At 39.0% G+C, this 23,289-nt stretch overlaps 1 protein-coding gene across 1 annotated transcript in view; it reads right to left on the bottom strand.

The window, feature by feature from the left end:
- The window catches only part of DCAF5 (DDB1 and CUL4 associated factor 5), a 73,706-nt gene extending 52,166 nt beyond the window's left edge, over window positions 1-21,540 (bottom strand). The window contains exons 1-5 of the mRNA XM_009279288.1: window positions 21,456-21,540; window positions 14,420-14,563; window positions 10,145-10,181; window positions 7,577-7,716; window positions 3,061-3,190 (exon numbers count right to left, since the gene is read on the bottom strand). Of these exons, the coding sequence (XP_009277563.1) occupies window positions 3,061-3,190; window positions 7,577-7,716; window positions 10,145-10,181; window positions 14,420-14,531 (419 nt within the window). The 5' untranslated portion in view covers window positions 14,532-14,563; window positions 21,456-21,540. The remainder of the gene's footprint in view (window positions 1-3,060; window positions 3,191-7,576; window positions 7,717-10,144; window positions 10,182-14,419; window positions 14,564-21,455) is intronic.
- Between the last annotated feature and the right edge of the window lie 1,749 nt (window positions 21,541-23,289).

Below are 23,289 nucleotides of genomic sequence, written 5' to 3'. Positions count from 1 at the left end.
GCCAAGCATACCCTTCTCACCATGTTTTGGGCGCATCTCTGATCAAGCAAAGGAGGAAAGCTGATGGATGTCCTAGAAAAACGGCAGCCGAAAGCAGACTTATCACCTGCATTCATTTAAGTTACAGCTTGCTCAGCCAAAGTCTGAGGCTCTAAACATCAGTCAACAACATTTGCTCTGCAAGGAGCAGCCTGTCTCTTACTATTCACTTTCCTGTTTCTGAGTCCTCTGGGAGGAGCAGGCTACAGGCAGGAAGCATGTGCCTATTTTACACAATGCACCACACCTAGTAGGTGCAAATGCTTTAAATTCAGTGCTTAAGGGAACAGCTGCATGGTACACGCGGTGTATGTCCAGCTGTACAATAAGGGTGTTGCACATGTTTCCCTATGCATGGAAAAAGTGGTGTGACCTATCGACCTCAGAACTTCAGCACTGTAGTTGCAAGGTATGATGTTTAACCACCACCATTTAGCTTTTTAATTGGAAAGATTTACTTTGATCAGATTAGGACCAGAAAAAGGTAGCTCTTGTCCATCAGATGTAAGTGTACAAGTTTCCACCAATTTAATTTATGCAAGGCCTTCAAGATGACCCAGAGGTTATAACATAAGGCACCCTTTCCCCTCCCCTTTCATCATTCAAAAAAGACTGTAGAAATCAGATTTGTCCAAGGTTATTAAGTCTTTCACACTGGTGCTAAACCTGGAGGAATACAAATTACTTGCCAAGAAGCATTACCAGTTAAATTCTGTGACAGCTATTTTATATTTGGCATTAGGAAGAACAATGCCACAGTACAGCTAAAAATGTGTGTCCTTAAATGTGTGAGCACAGACCATTATCCCATACACACACAGTAGCCCCCAACAAGCTCAGAGCAAGCACTTTGCCTTGTGGTTAAGACTGAGGAAGAAGGTAGGATAGCATCTAGACTGGAGATCTGAGTTTCCATGACCTGATAGCAGCTACCACCCCAAGCAATAGCTCATCAACACTTTTATATATAAGCTGAGAAACTTTTGGAGATCAAAGTCTTAACAAGAATAGCTAAAAATAAGAAAAAGGCACTATTTCTGCTATTAGAAAGCAGCTGTTAAAATTTGTAAGAGGAGAACTCCTTACTCAAGTAATCTGCTCCTGCATTTATCAGGGTCAATGCTTGTATCCCTAGTGAGACTTACTTCCTCTCTCTATTCCTGTTAGCCTTGTACAACCTTTCCAGGGGTGATCCCATTTCGCTTTGCTACCCAAGTGAAAGACTTCATCTAAATTTTGCATCCATATAGAATTTCTATTGATATAAGCTATACCACTCTACCAACATAATTCCTTTTATATTCACACTCTGAGAATAAATGTCTGAAGAGAGAAATGTTTTGATGTAACTCCCTTTCGAAAGCAAGACCAACTCAACCTGTGGACATTCTTAAATCACAAAATTGAGGTAGAAGCTGAAAAACAAAGAATCCTGCAAAACCAGTATAAGGCCAGCTGGCTTGGCGAGAGGAAGCCAACTTTGACCATATTAGTTCAGTTCATGCCTGTTTTTTCCTTGTGAAGTTAAAATGACAGAAATTTTATGGCAAAAAAACCAAGAAACATGTTTTGTAAGAGCAAAATAACCCTAACGTCTTGTATTTCTCTCCCTCTATCTTTCAGTAAATGCTGAAGTTAGTAAGTAACTTTCTAACATCAAACTAAGACCTACATATAGCAAGTTTGACAAGGACAAGAAAAGATAGCTTAGGCAACTTCCTAACTCCCTTCCAGTTAAATTTGATCAAACCTAAATTTAATAGCAGACTGCACAACAGCTGCCAACAAGGGCTCTGGCAAACTTTACAAGTGTGAGTGAGCTCTAGAGCCACCAGCATCAGCATGCAAATTCTGATTCAAGCTTAAAAATAAAAATCAATTCAAACCATTAATGTTTACAATTTAAGAATAATAAACCCTCCTGAAACCATAATTTGGTTGCTGTTGTAATGGATGTCTAAACATTTTAGAAGTTTTTTTAAGCCAGTCATAATTAATTTCATATGAGATTGCTTTTTCTCTCTGTACAGTACAAACCCAAGAAGAATTTTTAGTGATATGCACTTCTAGATACTCCAAGAAATTCACCAATAAGGGGAGAGTCAAGTGTCTGCTATGGAAGATTTTAAATAGCTGAGGCTACTGCACTGTAAAACAAGTACCACCTGTTTTCCCCTCTTTTCACTTTTTTGAAATTATCCTTTCTACGCTTACACTTGTAACTGGAAACATGTAAACATAAAAGTTGGGGGAGAAGGGAGAAACATTTACTTGAGGTGCTCAATTTTTTTTTCTGATTATTGTGATAAAAAAAAGGAAATTACTTTCAAAATCCGAAAGATTGAAAAAGACTTCAACAGAAGCTTAAGCTCTCATGCACGTGAAACTTTGGTATCAGACATTGCATACGTCCACTTTAGAACCCAGTCTAACCACACTTCATACTGCAAACTTATTCTCTTCTTTTCATTTGTTTAAAATCGTATGCAAATCTGGAAGCACATTATGCAGCCAAACTGATTATCCAGGTGTCTAGGAAGTCATATAAAACTCTTAAGCATTGAGTAAGAAGCTGCCTTGACCACAATCCCTAGTCAGCCACTGAAAACTAAGCTGGGTAGAAAAAAAACAAACTGTAAACCAGGCAGTGCCCACCACGGCTTCTTCCAGTATTACCAAGCCAGTGCTAAATATAATGATGCGAACTTGACACAACAATCCGAGTTAATCTGCAGTGGTGAGGCCAGGCAGGCTTCCAAAAAAATCACTTACCTTAACATTGAAGATCCAGCCCCATTTTAAATCAAATTAGATTGTACATATGGAGAAGAATGTTAATTATGCAAAATAATTTAATTCGGCATTACTAACATTGCTGTTAACTTTGTTCTGCATCTTTTCTTACCATTGTAATGTTCTGACTTAAAAAAAAAATAAAGAGAGAGAGACAGAAAGTGGCATACCATTACCTCTCAAGGGAAAGAAATAGCACAGCATAAGACAAGGACAGCCAGATCTTACCTCTGAGGTTTACGAATATCCCAAAGTCCCACACCTTCCTTAGAGTTGGCAGTAGCCAGTAATCTGGGTTCTACTGGATTAAACATCACACTGTGAAAGGCTGATGGGTAGTGTGCCAAGCAGAAGGGCTCTGTTGAAAAAGTTGACATTTCAGACTTAAGAAGAAACAATGCATATAACTGTTCAATGCAATGAGTTTGGCAGCTTAATATGGAAACAGCATAACAAGATCTGAAGATATGGAGACATGTTCAAACCATTTCTCAAGCTGACACATCCAAAGCAATATAAAAACTGAGGTTTTAAAATCCACCCCCATGTACATTAACTTTGTCTAAATACGGAAAAGGACACCATTTTGCTTATGGAAGGTTATCAAAGTTTAAAACTAGCCACTTGAAGATCAAACATTTGAATCTTCTTAAGGTTCATGACCAAACGGTCATCTAACGAGGACTACACACAGGGGGGCTTCTGAAAGTTGCCTCTCAATATATACCTGGAAGCTTCCACAGCCATTGATGATCACCCTAACTGTAAATGTAGCAGCAATCGCTTATATGGGAGAATAATATTACAAAAAGTGAAGTAAGTTTGTATGGAACTCAGCTCAAAGCAAGCTGCCAACCCTGGGGAAAAGAGCCCAGCCACCTCTTAAGTGCTGTACAAGCAGCTATACAAGTAGACAATAAAGGTGTTCCCCTTGCATAAAAACATTAACAGTTGGCTTTTGCTGTTCATACATAGAGTTAAAAACATGCTCATCCAGACTCTCTCCCTCTCATCTTGATTAGTGTAACAAGATTGTGTTTGGCCTGCTACTCTGCCCTATTCATTCTGTCAAAATGCTGCCTCCACAAAGAGTGGGGAAAAAGCCTTGACTCCGTCATCCTTCTCTGTATCTTTCTGCTAGCTTTATGGCTTTAGGCACAGTTTAATTCTCTTTGTTGTGTGTATCTGTTGTGGCATGCTGCCACTCTTTCACTCAACTAAGAAACAAGAAGCAATGCCTATTTTGAGCCAGGGATTATGCCAGACTTATCCATTCACTGTTTGCTTTGATGCAACCACTGTGTTGCTCACAAGCTTGGGAGAGTCTCTTACTGCCCTTATTTGAGCCACTGTGTGCAGGCACATTTAGCCCCAAAAGCAACTCCAAAGGTATTTAATTTTCTTTCCTTGTATCCCTCATTAAGACATATAAAACATGGTTAAACAGACAACCCTCCCAAATTCCCAATACCTTCTGAAACTACTGCCCATCAAGCAACTGAGACAGAATTAACGTTTACTTGTCCTGCCCCATCTGTATCCTCCTCTTATGCTCTATTACAAGCTTTTTAACACAGGCACTTTCCTTTTTAGTGTTCATTTAGCAGTGATCAAAACAAAGGTCTCTGACGATGGCTGAAGCTCCCTGGTGCTATTAATTGTCACAGGACGCAGTGATAAAGGGAGAACAGGAGCAAACTTTTGTTCTGCCAGCCTGCCCCAAGGCTTTAGAGATTGCTGTTGGTCTGCTGGCAGCTCCAAATAAGGTTTAACACCAAAACTGACCTTCTACATTTGCATCATCAAATCAGATCCCTGCTGGGACATAAAAGACTGTGTTATTAAAATGGCAGCCCCCACTGAGAAGCAATGGCCTGCATTAGCTGAGTGGAGAGACGAACAACATCAGATTGCCAAATAAAGGATTTTTTAAAATAAACTTTTAATTTGTGTACGTTTGTTTAGTCAAATCATTGTCACTAATTACTGGTGTTTTCCTTCACCCCTTTATTATAAATAGCCTGGCCTGGTACCACGGTTTTCTTCTAAAATATCACAAGTTGCCTTTCAGCCTGTCAAATTAAAGAGAGATTACAGGAGCTAAACTAATGAGGCACTAAGTCACTTTAATGAAAAGTAGGGGGATTACTTTTTTATTGTTCTTTATGCTCATTCACAATTGTAGCTCTTATACACTGGAGTATGAAAATGTTTCTCAAGGGAGAAGCTCAACACCATCTCTAACAAAAATTAAAAGTGGGTTTATAAAAATTACTGCATAAATCACTCAGCAGTGGAAGACAGGGAGAAACAGAAGGGGAATGAAACTCCTTTTCCAGCTTCTTTTAATGCACTATTTTAAACTAGGAGGTTATTTGCAAGATTTTAATGAGCTGGCCACTCAGGGTAACTAACTATACTTAACATTGGCACGCACAGCATCTATTCCCATGACAATACCATTGCAGACAAGGGGATAACCCCAGTGACAAGCATTATATTGTAGTAAACATTGGCAGGGCTCACTTATAAATGCTGACTCAGGACTTCTATATAAGCATGCAAAAGCCCTTTATTTAAAATTCAGAGAACCTAAGACACTACTCCAAAAAAGCCCCAAATGTACCACAGCCAACACTTCTTCACTCCATTTTCACTGGTGCAGCCTTCTCATTCGAAGTCTCAGCAACAGTAAAAGCAGTAGCAAGGTTTAACTACAACAAAGAAGGACAAACCTCATTTCATACAATTTCAGAAACTCGGATCAGGTTGGACATTAGCTTACAACACTGAGCAGCTTCATACAGATGCATTTAAGCATCCAGCCCCACTGACTGTTGACATCCACTGTCAGCAACAGGTAGTTCTCCTAACAGAGACAGATCTTTATGGTGTAGAGTTCAGGAGAAGGCAATAAAGGAGCATTTCACCATTTCTAATTTGGAAGCCATATGCAGTGTCTGGTCTCATCACTTGGATATTATGAAAACAGAAAAATAGGGATGAAGTGACACTTAGATTTACCAAAGGTAAATTAGTCACATCAGACTAATTCGATCTTTCTTTGATAAAAGTAACTGACCTTTTATACAGGGAAAAACTGGTAGATCTAATGAAGACTAAATTCACTTGTGGTGTAGTATCAAGTTTAGCTACAGGCAGTTAGGATTAGCAAAGGGAGTTGCATGGGGTAAGAAACTGGCTGAAGGGAAGACAACAGTTCACTGTGCTAGTAAGGGATTTCTGAGCAAGACGGAGGTTATTAATGAGTTCCTCAAAGACAGAGAAGAGACATTATAGATATTTTATTAAAGTCTGTGATATGCGTATACTGAGTGGTGCATTGTTTTTCAGAATGTTTTAATAAAATTACCAGATGGGAAAGAGATAAGGGGTATCACAATTGCGTAAGAGAATCAGAATTCACAGTAAGAATCAGACTACTGAAAACTGAATGCAGTGCTAGTATATTTCATTTTTATTTATACAAAGGTGATATGCCTGGGGTAGGGAGGGCATCAATAAGCAATGTACTTCGAGTATTCTGGTGGCGCTTATCAAGAAAGACCTAATTCTGGTTACTCACATTCAATAAAGCCCTCATGATACTAGTGGCTCTAAAAGACTCCTATGAGACTATAAAGTATGTCTTCTTTCAGCTTTCATTTCCTAGTCAAAAAGGGACAGGATTGCAGTCTACAAAGCTATCAAATTCACTAGGTATGGAAAAAGCTAGTTCAGTTAAATAGCAACTTTGACCCAACAACAAATGTGTACAAATTGCCACAAAATACATAAGCTGGATTTCAGTGCCATAAACAACTTTCCTGTAAGACCAGTAGAAACTATGAGTTGAGGCAATTGCATTTAATCAGCTTACAAAAAAAGATGAAAGTTTATTTTAGCAATGAAGGAATGGAACCAGATTCTGTACTGCTGCAGATTGCTCAGTTTTAAATTCTCAGCTTTGTGTTCTTTAGGATGGTGTAAACTCACAACTTCATTTACTGAAGTATTACTTAAGTATTCATATACTGAAATTCAATTACTGAAGTATTCCTCTCCAAATTTATGTAACTACACTTCTGAACTGAGATTCTTCAGCCTTAAAACTGCAGCTGTAAAAACACAGATTGCAGTGTTTTGAAAAGCTGCAGGTTTGTTACATAAATCAACAGTATTCAGTTCTGTTTTAGAAAACAAAGATTGAAGTAATAATTCAATTTCCCTGTTATCACATAAGGGCTCTAAGTTTCCATAAAACCAGAAAACATTATGCATAAGAACAATTCTCAGTGTCACAGGGAAGTATATAAATAGCTTTGGAAAATTATTCAAATCAAAATAACAGCTTTCTAAACATCCAAAAATTTTTTGTCCCAGGCTATAGACAAAAACAACAACAACAAAAAAAATCCACATTCCTAATTGATTCAAGTTTAGCAAGACATTTTTATTGAAGGAACACGTCCTCCACTGCTTCTTTACTCAAGTTAAAACCTATTCATACCAAGTTCTATGCTAGCCTGCACTATATGCTGGTACTTTATGAAGTCATTTAAGACAGTAACACTGAACTGTAAAGACCAGGGCTTGCCTATCACCAGCCACAAGAATTATGCCTCACTTCCACCCTTCTCCAACACTCCCTGTCTCGATTGCCCCAGATAAACCTAACTTTTCCCTTTCATGCCTTGCCCAAATTCTTCCTAAATCAATGATCTTTTCCATCTAGAGATCTCACCTCCATGAGAAGACTCTCGGATGTCCCAAATAAGAACCCGGCCATCATCTGATGAACTGGCAAAGATGTTGTCATTTACTGGGCTCACTGAAAGGCCGTACACTGCATCTTCATGGGCGAACACATCCAAGGTCTCAGTGCTGGAAAAAAGACACACAATATTATCATTCTTCCTTCTTCTGCTGTTGTTTTAAAAAGCAAAGTATTTACAGCTTTATCTACCTAGTAATACTTAGTGACAAGGTTTATGTAACTTCATAAGACCACTTTTGTGTTTAACTAGAGTAATAAACAAACAAAAAGCCCATGTAGAGTGACAAAGATGTCATGTTATGAGGGAAAAAAAAAAACCCTCAGACCAAAACCCACACATTAAAAACTTCAGAAACTGCAAGATGCTACGGAAATCGTGTTGTATTAGATTAAGCTTGGGAGGCGGTAATGGGAAAGGGAAAGAGGTCTTGGAACCTGTGGACTAAATTTTTACTGCTTAATGTAAAAAGGAAAACAAGACAGAAGTTCATTCTTTAATACAGGCTTCTGTATCATCTAAAAGTGATGCTTTTGGAGCTCACAAAAGAGCAACTTTCCAGCTGGCTTTTTGAAATAAGTTTTCTTGGTTCTCCAGGATAGACCAGTCCTGTACATTTTCCATGTAGAAAAAGCAGCAAAAAAGAACAAAATAAAAGTAAGTCCCCCAAAAGTACCTAGATTTCAGCTATTCCACAGCTATAAAAAAGAAAAAGCTTGTTCTCCATTCTTTTCCCAACTCTTTAGATCATTCAAAAAGGAGGAAATAGTGGCATGGAGAGGCCAAAAGCTAAAATACTAAGACAGAAGATTCTGGGGTTGTTTTATTTCTTTGGCAAAACCCCTTCATTTCTTTAGAGAATATACTTCGTATATAATCCCCATTCCTCATGGAAACTCCACCAAAGAGATCCCACATAAAATCAGTGTTCTGCTCACATGGCAATTGACGTTCTTAGTGATAGATCTATTAATTCTGTCTCATGGACCATTAACAGAAAGGCCAAAAAAGCAGTAACAGAAAAAGCCATTTAAAAGTACGAAAAAGCAGTTGATAGACCAAGTATTATCATTCAAGAAGACTGAGTAACTTTCTGTAGAAATCAATCAGAATTCAGTGTGTCAGACTACTAAGGTTTCTTTCAGAAGATCACACAAATAGCCTTAGAGGAATGAATTCTGTATGCATTACAACTGGACTTAGCATACCTAAAAAAACCCCTGGTAACAAAAGCACATTAAAAATACATAATATCAAAAAGACTTGTTAAAACATCTAAGCAAGACATAGCAGGAAAAAACGTGTTATATAGAAAATTGTCATGGACAAAGATCTTGTAGAAGCTTGAAAAGTCAGAACACAATTAAAAGCAGCATCTAAAATTTTTACATTTTCACATTTAATTAAAAAAACCACAAAACACCAAGCAAAAGACCCTCCCCAAAACGAAACACCCCCCAAACCAAACAAAAACCACCCCCCCCAAAAAAAACCCCCAAACCCCAAAAAGCCAAACCAAAACAAAATAAAAAAACCCAAAACAACAAACCACCAAACAACATAATACTCCTGAAAAAGCATTAGAAAAGTAAGACAAAGTTACTTTTGCCCAGCTCTCATGTAAGATTTATATAAGAAGTAGATATAAGGTATGATGGAAGGCAGTTGTACGCTGATCAGTTCAATGCAAAAGGCTCTGGACAAACCTAGCAAGAAATATGTCCAAATTATGTTAACCAGTATTCAGGCAACTCAAAAAGATTTAAGGTTTAATATTTCTCTGTTCTTAGATCTATCTCTTCCTGCTTTTTCCTTATACTTTATTTTCTTGAGTTCATGTCATTTAAATGGTCATTGCTTAAATCTGTAAAAGTTATTAGTACAGACCAAAATTTTAACTTTACAGTTTTTCTACTTCAAAAGCAGTAAGCTCAAAAGACATGGTATCTAGAGAACAGCAATCTAATAAATTACCACTACTGTATTATTTATATTTTGACTAACAGCCTAATCTTGATGTAGCACAACAAAGCCTAATTCCCAACTGCTTTGCAGTTTTGGTAAAAAGTATCAAAATAAATATGCTTCACATTACTGTGGAGAATCAGGCAGCTGCAGACAAAGTTCTAAAAGGTAATTAGGTAGGCCAAGCACTAGCTATCTTAAATACACATCAGGTGAGTGTTTTGAAAAACAAAACAAAAAGCCTGTATGTGCCACAATACTTGCGTATGTGCCAGAATAATCTGGCTCTGAAGCTACTCAGAATCTACTATGCTGCCTGCAGGAGAGCATACTTATTTAATAACCATTCTCTTTCCCAAGGTCAAAACGATGCAGAACTCAAGTGCTGAAAAAAAAATGGGGTAATGGGGAATAATTCATTCCAGATATGAATTTAGATAAATAAAAAGCATGTTTCAGGATTAAAACACTGTGCTCTTCTCCCAGACCATTGATTTGAAACAAAAAGTGCCTCCAGTGAGTTGACATTAAGGGAGCTCTTTAGGCAGTGGAAACACAAACTGTGTATTTACCTTTCAACATCATGGAGTATAACTTGCTCATCATTGCCTATAAAGAGAAATATAAACACTTAACATCATGTTCCAGTGGTTAAAAAGCATTATAGTGAAAAAAAAAACAACAATTTTTTTTTATTTTCTATTTCAAAAACAAAACTGAAGCAGAGAGACCAGATCAGTTGCCAAGTGGTCAGCCCTCTGCTCAGTTATGTGAAAGGCTCCATGTGACATTTCCAATCGTGATCAAATGCACCAATCCATTCCATCTGCTACTGCTCAATAAATTATTCTACTTAACTGTGTTACTGATCATTGTTTGTTTGAGCTTGAGTTTTGAAACATTTGCAGTAAAGAGAAGAATATTATATGAAGCAGCAGAACACCTTTAACTCTCATGCGAATACACCTTTCTTCCTGCTCAGAGGATACTCCATAAAAAGATAATGGAAAGTAAAAAGAGATGCCATAAGCAAAATGCACTGGGCTCCCAGCTCAAATGCCACCAGTTCACACTGTCAGCGTTCAAGGTTTTGCAACCATTGAGAAGGCAGGAACGTGACAGCCAGTGTAATTTCTTTTGTATTAACAAAACCCAAACCAAGTAACCAGACAATCGTCACTTTTCTTTGATCACATCTATTGAATACAATGGAAACTAACTATATGCATGCAGACTAAGAGGGTCACAGCTACAAAGTAATTCCACTGGCTCATGCAGTGTTTTTCAAGCTATAGCAACAGAATATTTTTTTAGTCTCTGCACTGAATATTAATTTATCTAATTTGGCACCTCCTCTTTAGAAATATTTAAGCAGACACACATTTATATTTAATTAAAAAAAAAAAACAAACCAACAGAAAGCCCACAGTCATGTTTTTATGCTCAGTATATCTTTGTAGTTGCAATATCAAGTTGTGAAGCTTTCCTAATGTACCCCAAAGCCAGAGGTTCAGAAGGAGCAAGATTTTATGTTATGATTCTTAAGTGTTCAGTTGACTCAGTTTTCTTTTATTCCATACACATTTCAATTTGTATTCTGTCCCAACAGAAGAAATATGAGAAAGTTTCTCTTTGACTAGTGAGGTGTGAGATTTTTTTACATCCACTTGCTCTTTGCACAGGCTCCTAGTTAAATCATGCCAGCCCTTAGATTACTGCAGTAGCTCATCTTTTCCATGGTACAGTAAACAAGTCACTTATGTGTAAGTGTCCTTTGATCATTAATTGCAATGGAAACTGCCCATTATACATTACAGGCAAAGTTTACACCTAGTAAAACTACTCTAGTGCCTACGTATTTCACCAGTGAAAAATGTAGCCTGGTTTCTCCAGTGACAAAATTTTGTCCAGCAGACACTCCTGCTCCTCATTCTCCATACAGTATGAACATGAGAATCATTCTAGAAGCCTGGCTTCAGGCCTCTAGTCATCATGGGATCAACCTTCCCTTCCATCACAAGCTCCAAAATGGGAAAGAGAATGAAAGGAGGGGTGTGTGTGGAATAACCACTGCTTCTCTCTGTTTTGTGTGTGGGAGAAGGTGGTGACAAAAATCTAACCACAAACTGCTTGGTTGCTTCTGGTAAGGATTCATCCCTGCAGAAAACGTCACTGCTGTTCAGCCCAGTAGGGTTCCCACTTACAGTGTTTTACTTCAACACAGGAGAGTTCATTCTTCATTGAAAATAACTGGGTTGTAATTGTATACGCAACTGTCCCATTTATAATCTCTCGTTTTGATAACTGCAGTTACGACGATCAGAAAGACAAGAAGTATCTGCCATTCCCTTCAATTATACCTGTGAGAATGAAATACTGCAGAGCACATACAGAGGAGCACAGTTAAGGTGGCCTAAACCCCATATCTGTCACATCAGGCCTCTACAGAAACAAATTCAGTTCCCTGTACATTTATTCCAGCTTTTCATATACCTAACATTAAATGCAAAAAAAAAAAAGTCCATGCAGTTTACTAAGAGGGGATCTTTCATTTCAAATGCTGTTCTACTCTCAGTGTGTGGGGACAGAGAAGGGCAACAGTATTCTTCAGGGATGGGAACTTCTTTGGTATCTTGAGACAGTGTTTTTCTCTGGAGATTACATGCAAAACACTGTCCACTCAGTTCCTGCCTCCCATTTTTGTAATGGCTACATGTGGTGCGTGCTACACAAGCACTCTTTCAAAGCAAAGAGCTTTGAAATTCCTTGGATGCAATTCAATTTGTACTGAAGTGGAAAATCCTTTCTCCTCTGCTATCAAGAGCTGCTTTAGGGAAAGGTCATCAGATCCTAAGTCATTAGTCGTTGGCAGCTTTATTTGCAGAATGAATTGAGTTCTGTGCACCTTGTGCTAGTTTCCATACTTAATTTTCAAGGGTTTTTTTAAGTATTCCAACTTCCACGATTTGAATACAACTCCAACTTCAGTATTGGGGGGGATGACGACCAATAGATCTTAGGACCCACAATTCTTTCAGATCTTTTAAGAATCTCCCAGAACATAGTTCAGTGAATAAATATAGTTAGCCCCATTTTACCGACAGAGGTAAAGCAGATGGTACATCTAGGCCATGCAGCAAAATGACTCTTTACAAGGGATCCAAGAGTCAGACTCACAGCGCTTGCAGATGAGCTCTGTGAATCTTGGTGGAGCAGCTGAAAGAATTCCCGACTCCTCCAATGGAAATAATTTCTGGCAGAGGCACAGTGTGTTTATGCAAACCGGAGGAGGAAAAAGAGATGAGAACGACCAGTTTGCCTGTGCATCAGCTGTCACAGCTCATCTTACCTGGCATCTTAGCAAAAATCCACCATAATCAATGATGTAAATCTTTAACCGCAGGTGTTAACTGCAGTGGCAAGGTACAGTCAAACCACTCTGCTGCCCTTCCTGTGAAAACAGTAGCCTCTCATAGCAGGGCCCAATGGACAGAGGGTTGAGTTCAAAATGAGAAAATACCATTACAGCTGCTCCAGCAAGATTTGGCACAGTTCATTCCTTGAATATTCATGTAAGGTTCCATTTGTCTGAATTCAAACTAAAGTAAACCCAACTCCAGCCCAAAATTTCATTGGAATCACTCATGCAGATACAGTCATTTGAAGACAGTGTGGACCGCTGTCTTTCCCATAAAACAAACAGCAGTCCCCAGAATCAGAAGATGGGCATCATTATTTGACATTTTTGGGGTTTTCCCCACCTGAGAAGTGTATCTGAATTATTTAATCCTTAAAATTTGACACCATCTTAAGCTTTGTCATGCCTTTTTTTCTAAGGGTTGTTACAGTTTTAACACAGCGTTGAAGGATGGGAAGCTTCCACCACTCACATGCACTTAGAATCAATTTATAGCATTGGTTTGCAGTTCACAAATCTTGGTTCAAAAAGGTAACGAAGGGCTCTCACCAAGTAGTCTCATATCCTAAAATAAGTCTAGCTGTATGTTAATAGACATAGTGACGAAAGACACAAATTTCTGTCCATTCTATTATCAGGTCAGATAGAGGAAATGAAGTACAGCAGAAAATGACACTGCATTTTGACAATCTTGTGCCACCTTCTTCTCAATTCAATTTTCCTCCCTACCTCAACACTTCAAAAATCAAGTGGTGAAATGAACCTAAATTCTAGGGATTATTACCCCAGAACAAGTACATGTCCGCTTTCCTTACATTAGTTTTAAGACTGAATTAAACTTTCTGTTAAAAAGTGGATTTATATTAAAAAAGATGAAGAATATCAAGGCCAATTAGAGCCCAACGTGCCCAACAGTTCTAAAAGGCAGACACTTATCTAGTGAAGACTGAAATGAGGTCTGAGAAAAAGTGATCCGCCAATAGATGGCAACAGCCCCTCATTAGCCATCTAAGGGTGCATTAAAATCAGCTAGTAGCAGCAGGGATTTTCAAGCATCAGGCTCGAGTGCCAGAGAGGATGCAGGGTCTGCTCTCAGTACAGCTAAGAGGGAATAACAAAGACCATGTTCCACAGTCTGTAGCACAAGTAGGGGCAGGCTGGATGCAGGATTCTCATGATAGCTCGAGACACGATGCGCTTACACCAGGGTTTGGGAAAAGGAGAAGCATGACAAAATGGAAAATGTTGAGCTAGCTAAAGAATTCCCTGTTCCCAAAGAACCTTCAGCTGCTGATTAAGGACACCTTCCATATCCTTAGGGGACTATGGAAAAGACCTTTCATGTGGGGCAGGATCTCGTTCATGACTTCTACTCTAAAGCATTCACAATGCAAACTCCTGTGAAATCAGGGTGCTCTTCCTTCCTTACCTCCAGAGAATACTTTCGTATTGCCACTGTTGAAAGCTAGGCAGAAAATATTAGAGTGATGCTCCCCTTTCAGCTGAACTGGTTTGACTCTTGCGTGGATGGCTTCTTCCATATGCCAAAGTAAGACCCGGCGGTCATCCCCTCCTAGAAGAAAGGAAGGAAATGTGCATTACTGCCTGAGCCATGTATAAATTGATGACAGACAAGTTATTTAACTCTGCAGTTATTCATAAAAGGCTTTGCTGAAACCCTAATTACCATAAAAAAAATTTATACCTCGCAAGGGTTTGGATATATAGACACACACTTACATCAAGATGCCATGCAGTCAGGTATTCAATTAATATTAATGAAAACAGAGGAATCAGCAGGAAGTTTGGATTAAACAGCTGCCATTCTGCCAACACATAGTGACAACCTATAGCAACCTGGAGACTCAGAATTTTACTGAGTACGCAAAATTCTGTAGCAAGCTGTAGATGAACTGCATGCCAAATTAACATATGCATGTTGGCAAAATGCTTCTACACCAACTCCTTGTTGCCAGCATCGCTTATGTTATTCGTGAAACAGGAACTTTTTTTCCCCTTTCACTGACAACTGTATCTCTTCTAGCAGTCTTTGCAAAGCCTTCACAGCATGGGTTGGCTACAAGACTGACATGTGGCCATAAAAAATATTTACTGAAGCATTCAGAAGTCTTCAGCATGCACAGTTATGTCATGCTTCTAGATCTGTAAAGGTTAAGACAGACATTTCTGAGGTGAACTCCGGACAAAGAGAATAACTGGGGAAAAGAAGTTCAACTCTCCCTTGCTTTACAGCTTGCTGTACTTCTTCTAATTGCTTGCCTAGTTCTCAGTTCAGAGCTCTATGCACAAATATATTTAAGTGCCTCCTTCCCTGTTGGTAAACAGTCAGATATAAAATAAATATTAGACACCGTTCATGCTTTAATTGCATTAAACTATTATTAGAAAGAGGAAAAAGATCAAGATACTATTGTATTGGACAGTACTCTCAACATCAATTTTGGACGCCTGTAAAAAACTGAATAAAGCTTCTTCAAGTCAGACTCAAAATATTTTTGGTATCTGCCTTTAATAACAAATGAAAGAGAATGGCATCACAAGTCAAAAGTGCCACTAGAAACATGCTGATTTCGGTTAAAACATTTTACTGCTTCTTTGCACAACCAAAAGCATAAACTCAGCGCCTTCTGAGCTGCTCTCCAGAAGGAAAAAGGCATGAAACAGAGACAAAAGGAAACTGAAATTAATTGGTCTGCAGTTTACTTCTAGAAGAGGTAAATGCATAAATAGAATTCATGACTACTGTTAATCAGATCACTTTAACAGCAACCTCCTATTAATTTCCACTACCCACCTAGTCCAGATACGAACAAAAATAATGAAGATATCCAAAGATAACAAACATTATTGTGGTTTCCAGTACACACACATTACGGTAAAGGATAAATCGCAACCTTTGCAGAAAAATCTTTGACAGTGTTAAAAGTTGCCACTACCTTCTTTTTCATAAGTTCTTATACCTTAGTGCCTGTTTCCTCTGCCTCCAGCTTAGAAACAACTCTTCCTACTGAATCCAAATGTCTCTCTCTTCCCAGACACCTAGATCTCATGAGACTTAGGTACAAAAGGTCCCACTATGGAGCATCCGACAATACAGCAGTCTGAGAACTATGTTTGCCTTGGTGGTGGCACATGTTCCACAGTTTAGGAGCTTTTAAATGCTCCCCACACTCATGCAATTCTGTTCTTTCTCCATCTACGTAATGTCTTGCATATACTTGTCTTTGAGAACTTCTACATCCCTGTTTCATGCCTCAGTTTTATTCCTCTCATACACCACTGAGACAGAAAAGTTTAATAAAATGATAATGTTAACTGGGTTGGAAGCGTCCTCCCTTCTCACTCCAATTCAGCTATTCCAGAAATACTTCTGACTTAAGGCCAGTTCCACCGGAAAGAAAAAGCCTTACCAATGCGTCCACTCACAGAGGAGGATCTGTGGCAGAAAGACATTTTACCAGTCTCCAAATACTCATACAACAGAACAGTAAGTGTTAAGTCACAGGCAAATATACCCAAGAAAAGGCAAGTCTTATGTGACTGAAACCAGGAGAGGTGCAAACCAGCAAATGCAATCTCCACTACCAAAACCTGACTCTCAGAGGTTAGAATAAGAGGGAAGAAAGGAGGGAGGCACACATGTATGGACCGCTATACAGGGAAACAGCAAAGAAAATGTGAATATATAGAGCTTTTACGCTCTGTAGAAAGGAACCATGATTCATCAGACACAAAGTGTATGCACATAATGCAACATAAGTGACAAGTCTGAGAATTACAGGAAACTCAAAGCCTATAGCGTTTATTCTGTACAGTTGATCAGTGAACGCAGATTAATTAAGATGCTTTCAATTTACAGTGGATTTATTGTGCACATACACCAATTCTACAACCCGTGAAGCAGAAGCCACTCAACACTTTTCAAAAAGCACTGGACCCACTGCACAAACTTGTGATAACTCTGCAATGCTCCCCAAAAGAGAATAACTGTATGGCAAGGGTATGTTCTTGACACGATACAGAGCATATACCAACAGCAACAGGTTTACTACCCATCTGGGAAACCTGGATATATGGCCTCATCTGAAAATACCTTAGCCACCAGAGCTCCACATGTGGATTTTCTAGAAACTGAAGCCCCACATAAAGTCTTGATTTTGTAATTTTTCAGTTCATGGTGTCAGAAGTAATAAGTTTGTCATCTACAAAGTGGAAATAGCTTCACTTCCATCTTATTTTGCTGATTCTGTTTAGGACTGCATGACTGACAATTTGAAAAGTAAAGGTTTGTGTGACCCAGCTAAGAATCATACAATGCCATTCTACAGTAACTTTTCAGAAAGGAACCACATTTTAAAAGATGTAATTAGTCAAGTACTTCAGTGTTCATTATGGGTCAAACCTGCTTCTATATTCAAAGTCAAAGTCAGACAGGAAGAGAAGTCAGACCAAAGAAGTATTTGTGGTCAGAGAGGCTGGAAATTTTATCACCTTCCCATATTACTCTTGATGTAGAGAAGAGCAGTATTCCAATTTTTTTTACAAGCACACATGAATGAAAAATACATAAACACACGTTTCTTCTCCTGCCCCAAGTCACTGGAATACTTTGTTAATGCTTTGGGCCTTCTGACTAATGTTGATGAGAGACACAGGCAGGATTAAGGAATTCTATCCAGAAGATACATAACAGAACATACTTAAAAAAGAAAGCTTGCATTTCAAATCTTGGGATAGTTATCCTGAAATAGATTCTTAAGTAGACAAACACTTTGTGTTCACCCTTGACAATCTTCTAGTTCCTGTTGACCCAAAGTAGACCTCCCAGAAGAATTAAAAGCGCCTTGTCTTCTTCATGGTTTGCCCACTTCAGAATGGTTTGTGCATGCTGCACACCCCAAGATTCGGGGGGGGGGGACGGACGGGAACGTGAGGGGGGACGACGACCAGATGGGCTCCCCCCCCCCAGCTTCCTTCTTTTCTTTTGTTTTGGCTTGGGTTTTGGTGGTTTTTTGTTTTTCCGTTTTTTTAAAGTAGCACAGACAAACACTATAGGTAGAATATGCCTATTCTAGATAACTGAACAGGTCCCAAATGACTCAGCATGGCATGTATTTCAGCACAAACACTGCCTCCACAGTTTCTAAACCAAAGCATTCTAGTTTTGCTCTGCTTTTTTGGACTAGTTCTTCCCAAAAAAGTTTCCTGATCTGGTTACCTTCTAAATAGGTAATAACTAAATTTATACACAATTAAATTTGGAAGAAGAGTCTACCTCACGGTAACAGCAGTCCACCTGTAGTCCAGGACTGTTCTTATTAATCTTAAAATGGTTCAAAGGGGGCCAGAACATACCCCTGCCAAAAGCAAATCTAGTCTAAACAGTATCTGCATAGCTTATGAAACACACTTGAGCTCTTGTGTGCTAACAGAAGCACTTCAAAATCACACCAGTCAGAACTTTAAAACTGCAGTTTTTAAGTGCATTAACTTTGCTGATTGCGGACAAAACTCAAGACTGCTACTCCTCTTTCTCTCCTATATACCAGGTTCAGTCACTGAAGAACCTACATGGCAAGTGGGCAACACTTCTAAATCGTAACATAAAAGATTAATCTTATTGCTTGTACCTACTCAAGAAGTTGCACGAATCACAGAAAGTGGGATCAGACGGTATTTCAAGAAGTTGATCACTTAGTTGACCCCGGCCATGGGCAAAAGGCCAGACTGTGTCAGAATTATTCCCAGTAGATGTGTGTCTAGTTTGTTCCTAAAAAACCACCACTAAGGTAGATTTCACACCCTCCTTAGGCAGCCTATTTCAGTGCTTCATTATCCTTGCCATTAGGCAGATTATCCTAATATCTAGCTCGAGGGTGCAGTTTGACGTTACATATAATCCCACTCCCCCTTGCCATGTGCTCCTGCTATTTTCCCTCCCATTGAATTCAGTGGTGATGCAGCCAGAGGGCAAGTAGGTTAAAGAAGCTGACCTGACAGAAAATCAACTGTCAGACAAACCACCCCTCCCGCCCTGTTCCTTCCCCCTGTTCAGATGCTTCCATCATACCAGCTTATGACTTTAAGCTATATAAGTGCCACATTACAAACAATGGAGAGGAGAAATAAGTGAATGAACTACAGGATAAAGGGGAAGTGTAAGATCAAACAGCATCCTAAAATCTTTCTTCCTATAATTTAAGACCATTTCTTTGTCCTATTCCCAGTGGACAAAGAAGAGTTTACAACTTTATGTAATAATAATTAAAACCACTTCTATGCAGCTTAGGACTTGCATCTCTACTCAGCTTTTCTTTCTGTAGACTAAACGGATCCCTTTCTTTCAGGCTTTCATTTTTTTTGACCTCTAATCATTCTTCATACCCTCTTCTGAACTTTCTCTAGTTCGGCCACATTTTTCTCCAAGTACAGTGCCCAAAACTGAGCACAGCGCTCCATTTGAGGTCCCAACAGCACCAAATAAAGCAGGATTATTTCACATGCTTTATCATGTCTGATGATATTTATGTTGTGATCTACTGTCACATTTGGATCTTCTTCTAAATGACTATGGTCTAGTGTCCATAGGGTATTTGTAGAGTTGACCATTTTTATTCACATGCTGTAGTTTGCACTTGTGCCTATCAAACCACATGCCATTTTTTTCCAGGTAATGTCTCTTAATTAACTTTAAATTCAACTCCTATCCTCTGAAATTATTGCTGCCTTTCCTGGTATCACCTTTAAATTTTACAATTTTTCAGACATTAATGAAAACATCGTGTAGTAACTGGACCCAAGATCCCTCCTCACACAGAATTCTGCTTGATACAAAGAGACTAAGATCAAGACTACCTCTCTTTAAAACATACTTGATACACAATCCCCTTAATTCAGAAGTAATACTCCACTACCTTTGCTAAAGTCACCTCATTCCCCTGTTTTAAGCTCATGCTCCTTCAGATTTACATGGCAACCAAATGACAGATGAATTCCCAGTACTTTCTTGCATCCCTACAAATTTACGATCATAGAAGAGCTATTAATTTTTGCATTATCTGGTGAGGGAAGAAGAAGCCGAGAGAAAAAGAACATATGCATGGATTAAGTAAGCCTCAGATTACAGTACTTCCCAGAAGTTATCTTGAAAGTTCAGTTTAAAATAGGGAAAAAAAAGTGGGAGGTTCTGAAAAAGATACTCATGTTTGTAAGAGATAGCAGGCATGAAAAGTGACAGTCAGATAAACAAATAGGAAAACATATCCACCAAACTTGAGGATGGGAGAAAGAAAACCTACTACACAGACTAAGGAAAGATGATTTTTAAGATGTTAAATTGCAGAAGGAGATGCTTCGCATATCTGAGGGAAGAAGTCAGTTGCGTATCATTGCATGGTGAATTTAATTTCCATGCACGGACAGTCATGTGTTTCTCAAACTGTTAACAGAAAAATACCACCACCTAGTATATCAAGCGTTGCAAAGACACATTTTGTCCAATGAAATCTTTCAACTCCATCCAGCAGCTAGTTTTAACTAATTTCAGCCCACTTACACATTTCTTATATGTTAAGCTTTCCTCTTCCCTTACGTCATTCTACAGAATGGTCTCTTCTACTTGTCACATGGCATCTTCTCCTGAGTATCCACCTCCTCCTTTCATTTCTCTCAATTTTCTTTAATTCTTGTCCTTATGCCTGTCCCTTCTCCTAGCACTCCTGCCCCAAAACATTAGTGCCTCACTCTTTCTCCCCCTCTCTAAAGTGACACTGTTGAGCTCCACACAGGCATAGCAAAAGCCTGCAGACTGGCCCCCAACCCAACTTGTTGACCTCAACTTTTTTACTTGAAAACATGGTTAGGAACAAAATTAATTACTATTAAATGTGTAATCTCCAGTACAAGATTTAAAGAAGTTACGATACCAAAAAGTTTCAAACATGCTTTCAAAAGGCCTGCTGAGGCTTGTCTACACTGAAGTTCTCTCCAAAATCCTAACAGGAAAACTATCTGGAACTGTAATGTAAACCCTCTTTAAGCAGTTTGAAACGTTTACTGAAACAGTAATCATTAGCCTTATAGACTTGCTTCTGGGAGATACATAAAAAAAAAATAAATATGGGACAGATACCCAAAAAAAGCATTCCAGCCAATACTGATGAGAACAGCACTAATTTGGATGCAGGGTAGCATTCAAATGGCATCAGTATAGCCACCATGAATGCACTGTATCAGCTGTACTTAAAACAGCTCTAACAAGGTCTAAGTTGTTAACAAGTCAATTAGCTGAAGCAGCCTTCTCTAGGTTAAGAATATACATATTACTTAAAATTGAACAACTGAAAGGACTGCTTGCACTCTCCCTTTTCACACACTCCAATATCCCCGTTAACTCTCTTAGCTGCTGTAAGCGCAGATGGAAGCTTCTAACATCTCATCCTTACCTCAGCACGCTATTTTGAGGGAGGAGAGACCCACATGCCATCTATTCTAAGGCTTTATCTGCATTTGGAAGTCTTCTGAAGCAACTCTCCTAGAAAACTTCAGATTAGAGGCAGCTTATACCCTTCCTTTATCTTTCATCTGAGCTCTCCTTCTTACTGCTTTTTCCTGCTTTTGCTATTTTTCAGAGTTTCAAGATTAAGTATGGCCTTAAAAAACGAGTGTTTTGAGTGTAATTTTAATGAAGCCTGGGCTTACAATGGCAAGAAATTTAACAGAGCATCCATAAATCGTTTGCCTTTTAATTTCTTATTCTTGAAGAAAGAACAAAGCACCTGCCTGCTGTTGCTATGTCACATAAAGCATTCTAGATCTTGTGGTCACAGATAACATAAAACTTTGTTAAAAACAGTTACCATAATTAGAGCTTTTAATTTTCTCAGGGCATCAATACAAGGCCAGACTTAAGGTAGTCTGTTCTTAATTATCCCAAATTTGTGCACTGCTAACACATGTAACTTAAGTATCCTCTTCTCAACCCTGCTTTTTTTTTTTTTTTACTTGCTTTCTAGTAATTTTGTGCAATTTAGGACGGTAGAACTCTAGTACCATTTATCTCTTACATACTGAGGAAAAGTTTAACCCCTGTAAACATTCTGTAGCTTTAAGAGAAGTTAGGAAATCGAAAACTGGACGCAGTTTGAAAGCCCTCCTTTTACCCACGCTTCTTTAGATCTCCATGTGATGGGAAATCTGCCTCCATTCTCTCACTGCACCTACCTTGACTTGGGCAGTTTGGACAAAATTAATTCTTAAAGTCCCTTCCAGCTCTCAACTTTTTATGCTTCTACCTAAAGAATGGATGTCAACATAGGTAAGTGCATCGATGATATGACAAGACCTAAAGTGCCTCCCGAGGCTTTCTTGAGCAAGAAGAACAGAAAATACTGATGGTGTTTCCATCACTTATTATGGAAAATAAAAAAGCAACAACAGATGCACTCGAGCTCTCTATAGCACTTTATAAGTAGAAATACATAGCTCTACTTACTACTGGAGAAGGACCAGTACAAACCAGCATGCCAACTCTAGCACATCTGGGAACTTTAGGATAGGTGATTCAGCATTTCCTTCCAACACACACACGTGTATATACATATATATGCATGTATAAATATATATATGTATATTCACAAGATAAATGGATGCATATCTCAAAAGCTGCATGTGCATATAGATAAAAGAATCCCTAACAGTAACACTAAGATCCTTCATGGACACTTATTCCAGATATCACTGGACTTATGCTTTTAAGTTTCTTCAGGTAAGAAAGTTAAATTTAGGAAGGTCTCAGTGTATCAGCTTCCACTCTATGTTTATAAGATGTTTTTATTCTGCCGTTGCAGATTATATTACCAAACAGCCGTAATAAGTTTTTATTGAATCCCCGTGTTATTTCTGGAGTTATTACTGATACCTTTGTGTGATAGAGCCCGCCTCTGCCCAGACACCACGGCAAGGCAATAAGCAGCCCGCTCAGCCATACCCCCATCACTTTCCTCAGTAGCCCCTGTCGCTATTTACAGCCCACCAGAGGGTGGCCAGGCAAAACCGAGACCCTCTCGCCCCTCCCCACCCCTTGGCTACTAACCAGGCCATTACTCTCTTGCAAGCGGAGATACCACTCTCAACAAAGCTGCTACGGCCTTATGCCAAGGAGCTCTGCAATTCCCCCGAGGGCCGTAGGGCCGTTGCCCCACACGACCGGGAACGGGCCCTCTCCGCTGCAGCCCGGCCCCCGGGGGGGGGGAAGCTGCCTGCAGCCCCAGCCCGCGG

This window comes from Aptenodytes forsteri, unplaced genomic scaffold (assembly GCF_000699145.1).
Source record: "Aptenodytes forsteri isolate BGI_AS27 unplaced genomic scaffold, ASM69914v1 Scaffold3, whole genome shotgun sequence".
Taxonomy (NCBI): Eukaryota; Metazoa; Chordata; class Aves; order Sphenisciformes; family Spheniscidae; genus Aptenodytes; species Aptenodytes forsteri.
Note: the sequence above shows the minus strand (reverse complement) of the source record. Positions and strands in the feature narration are given on the sequence as shown.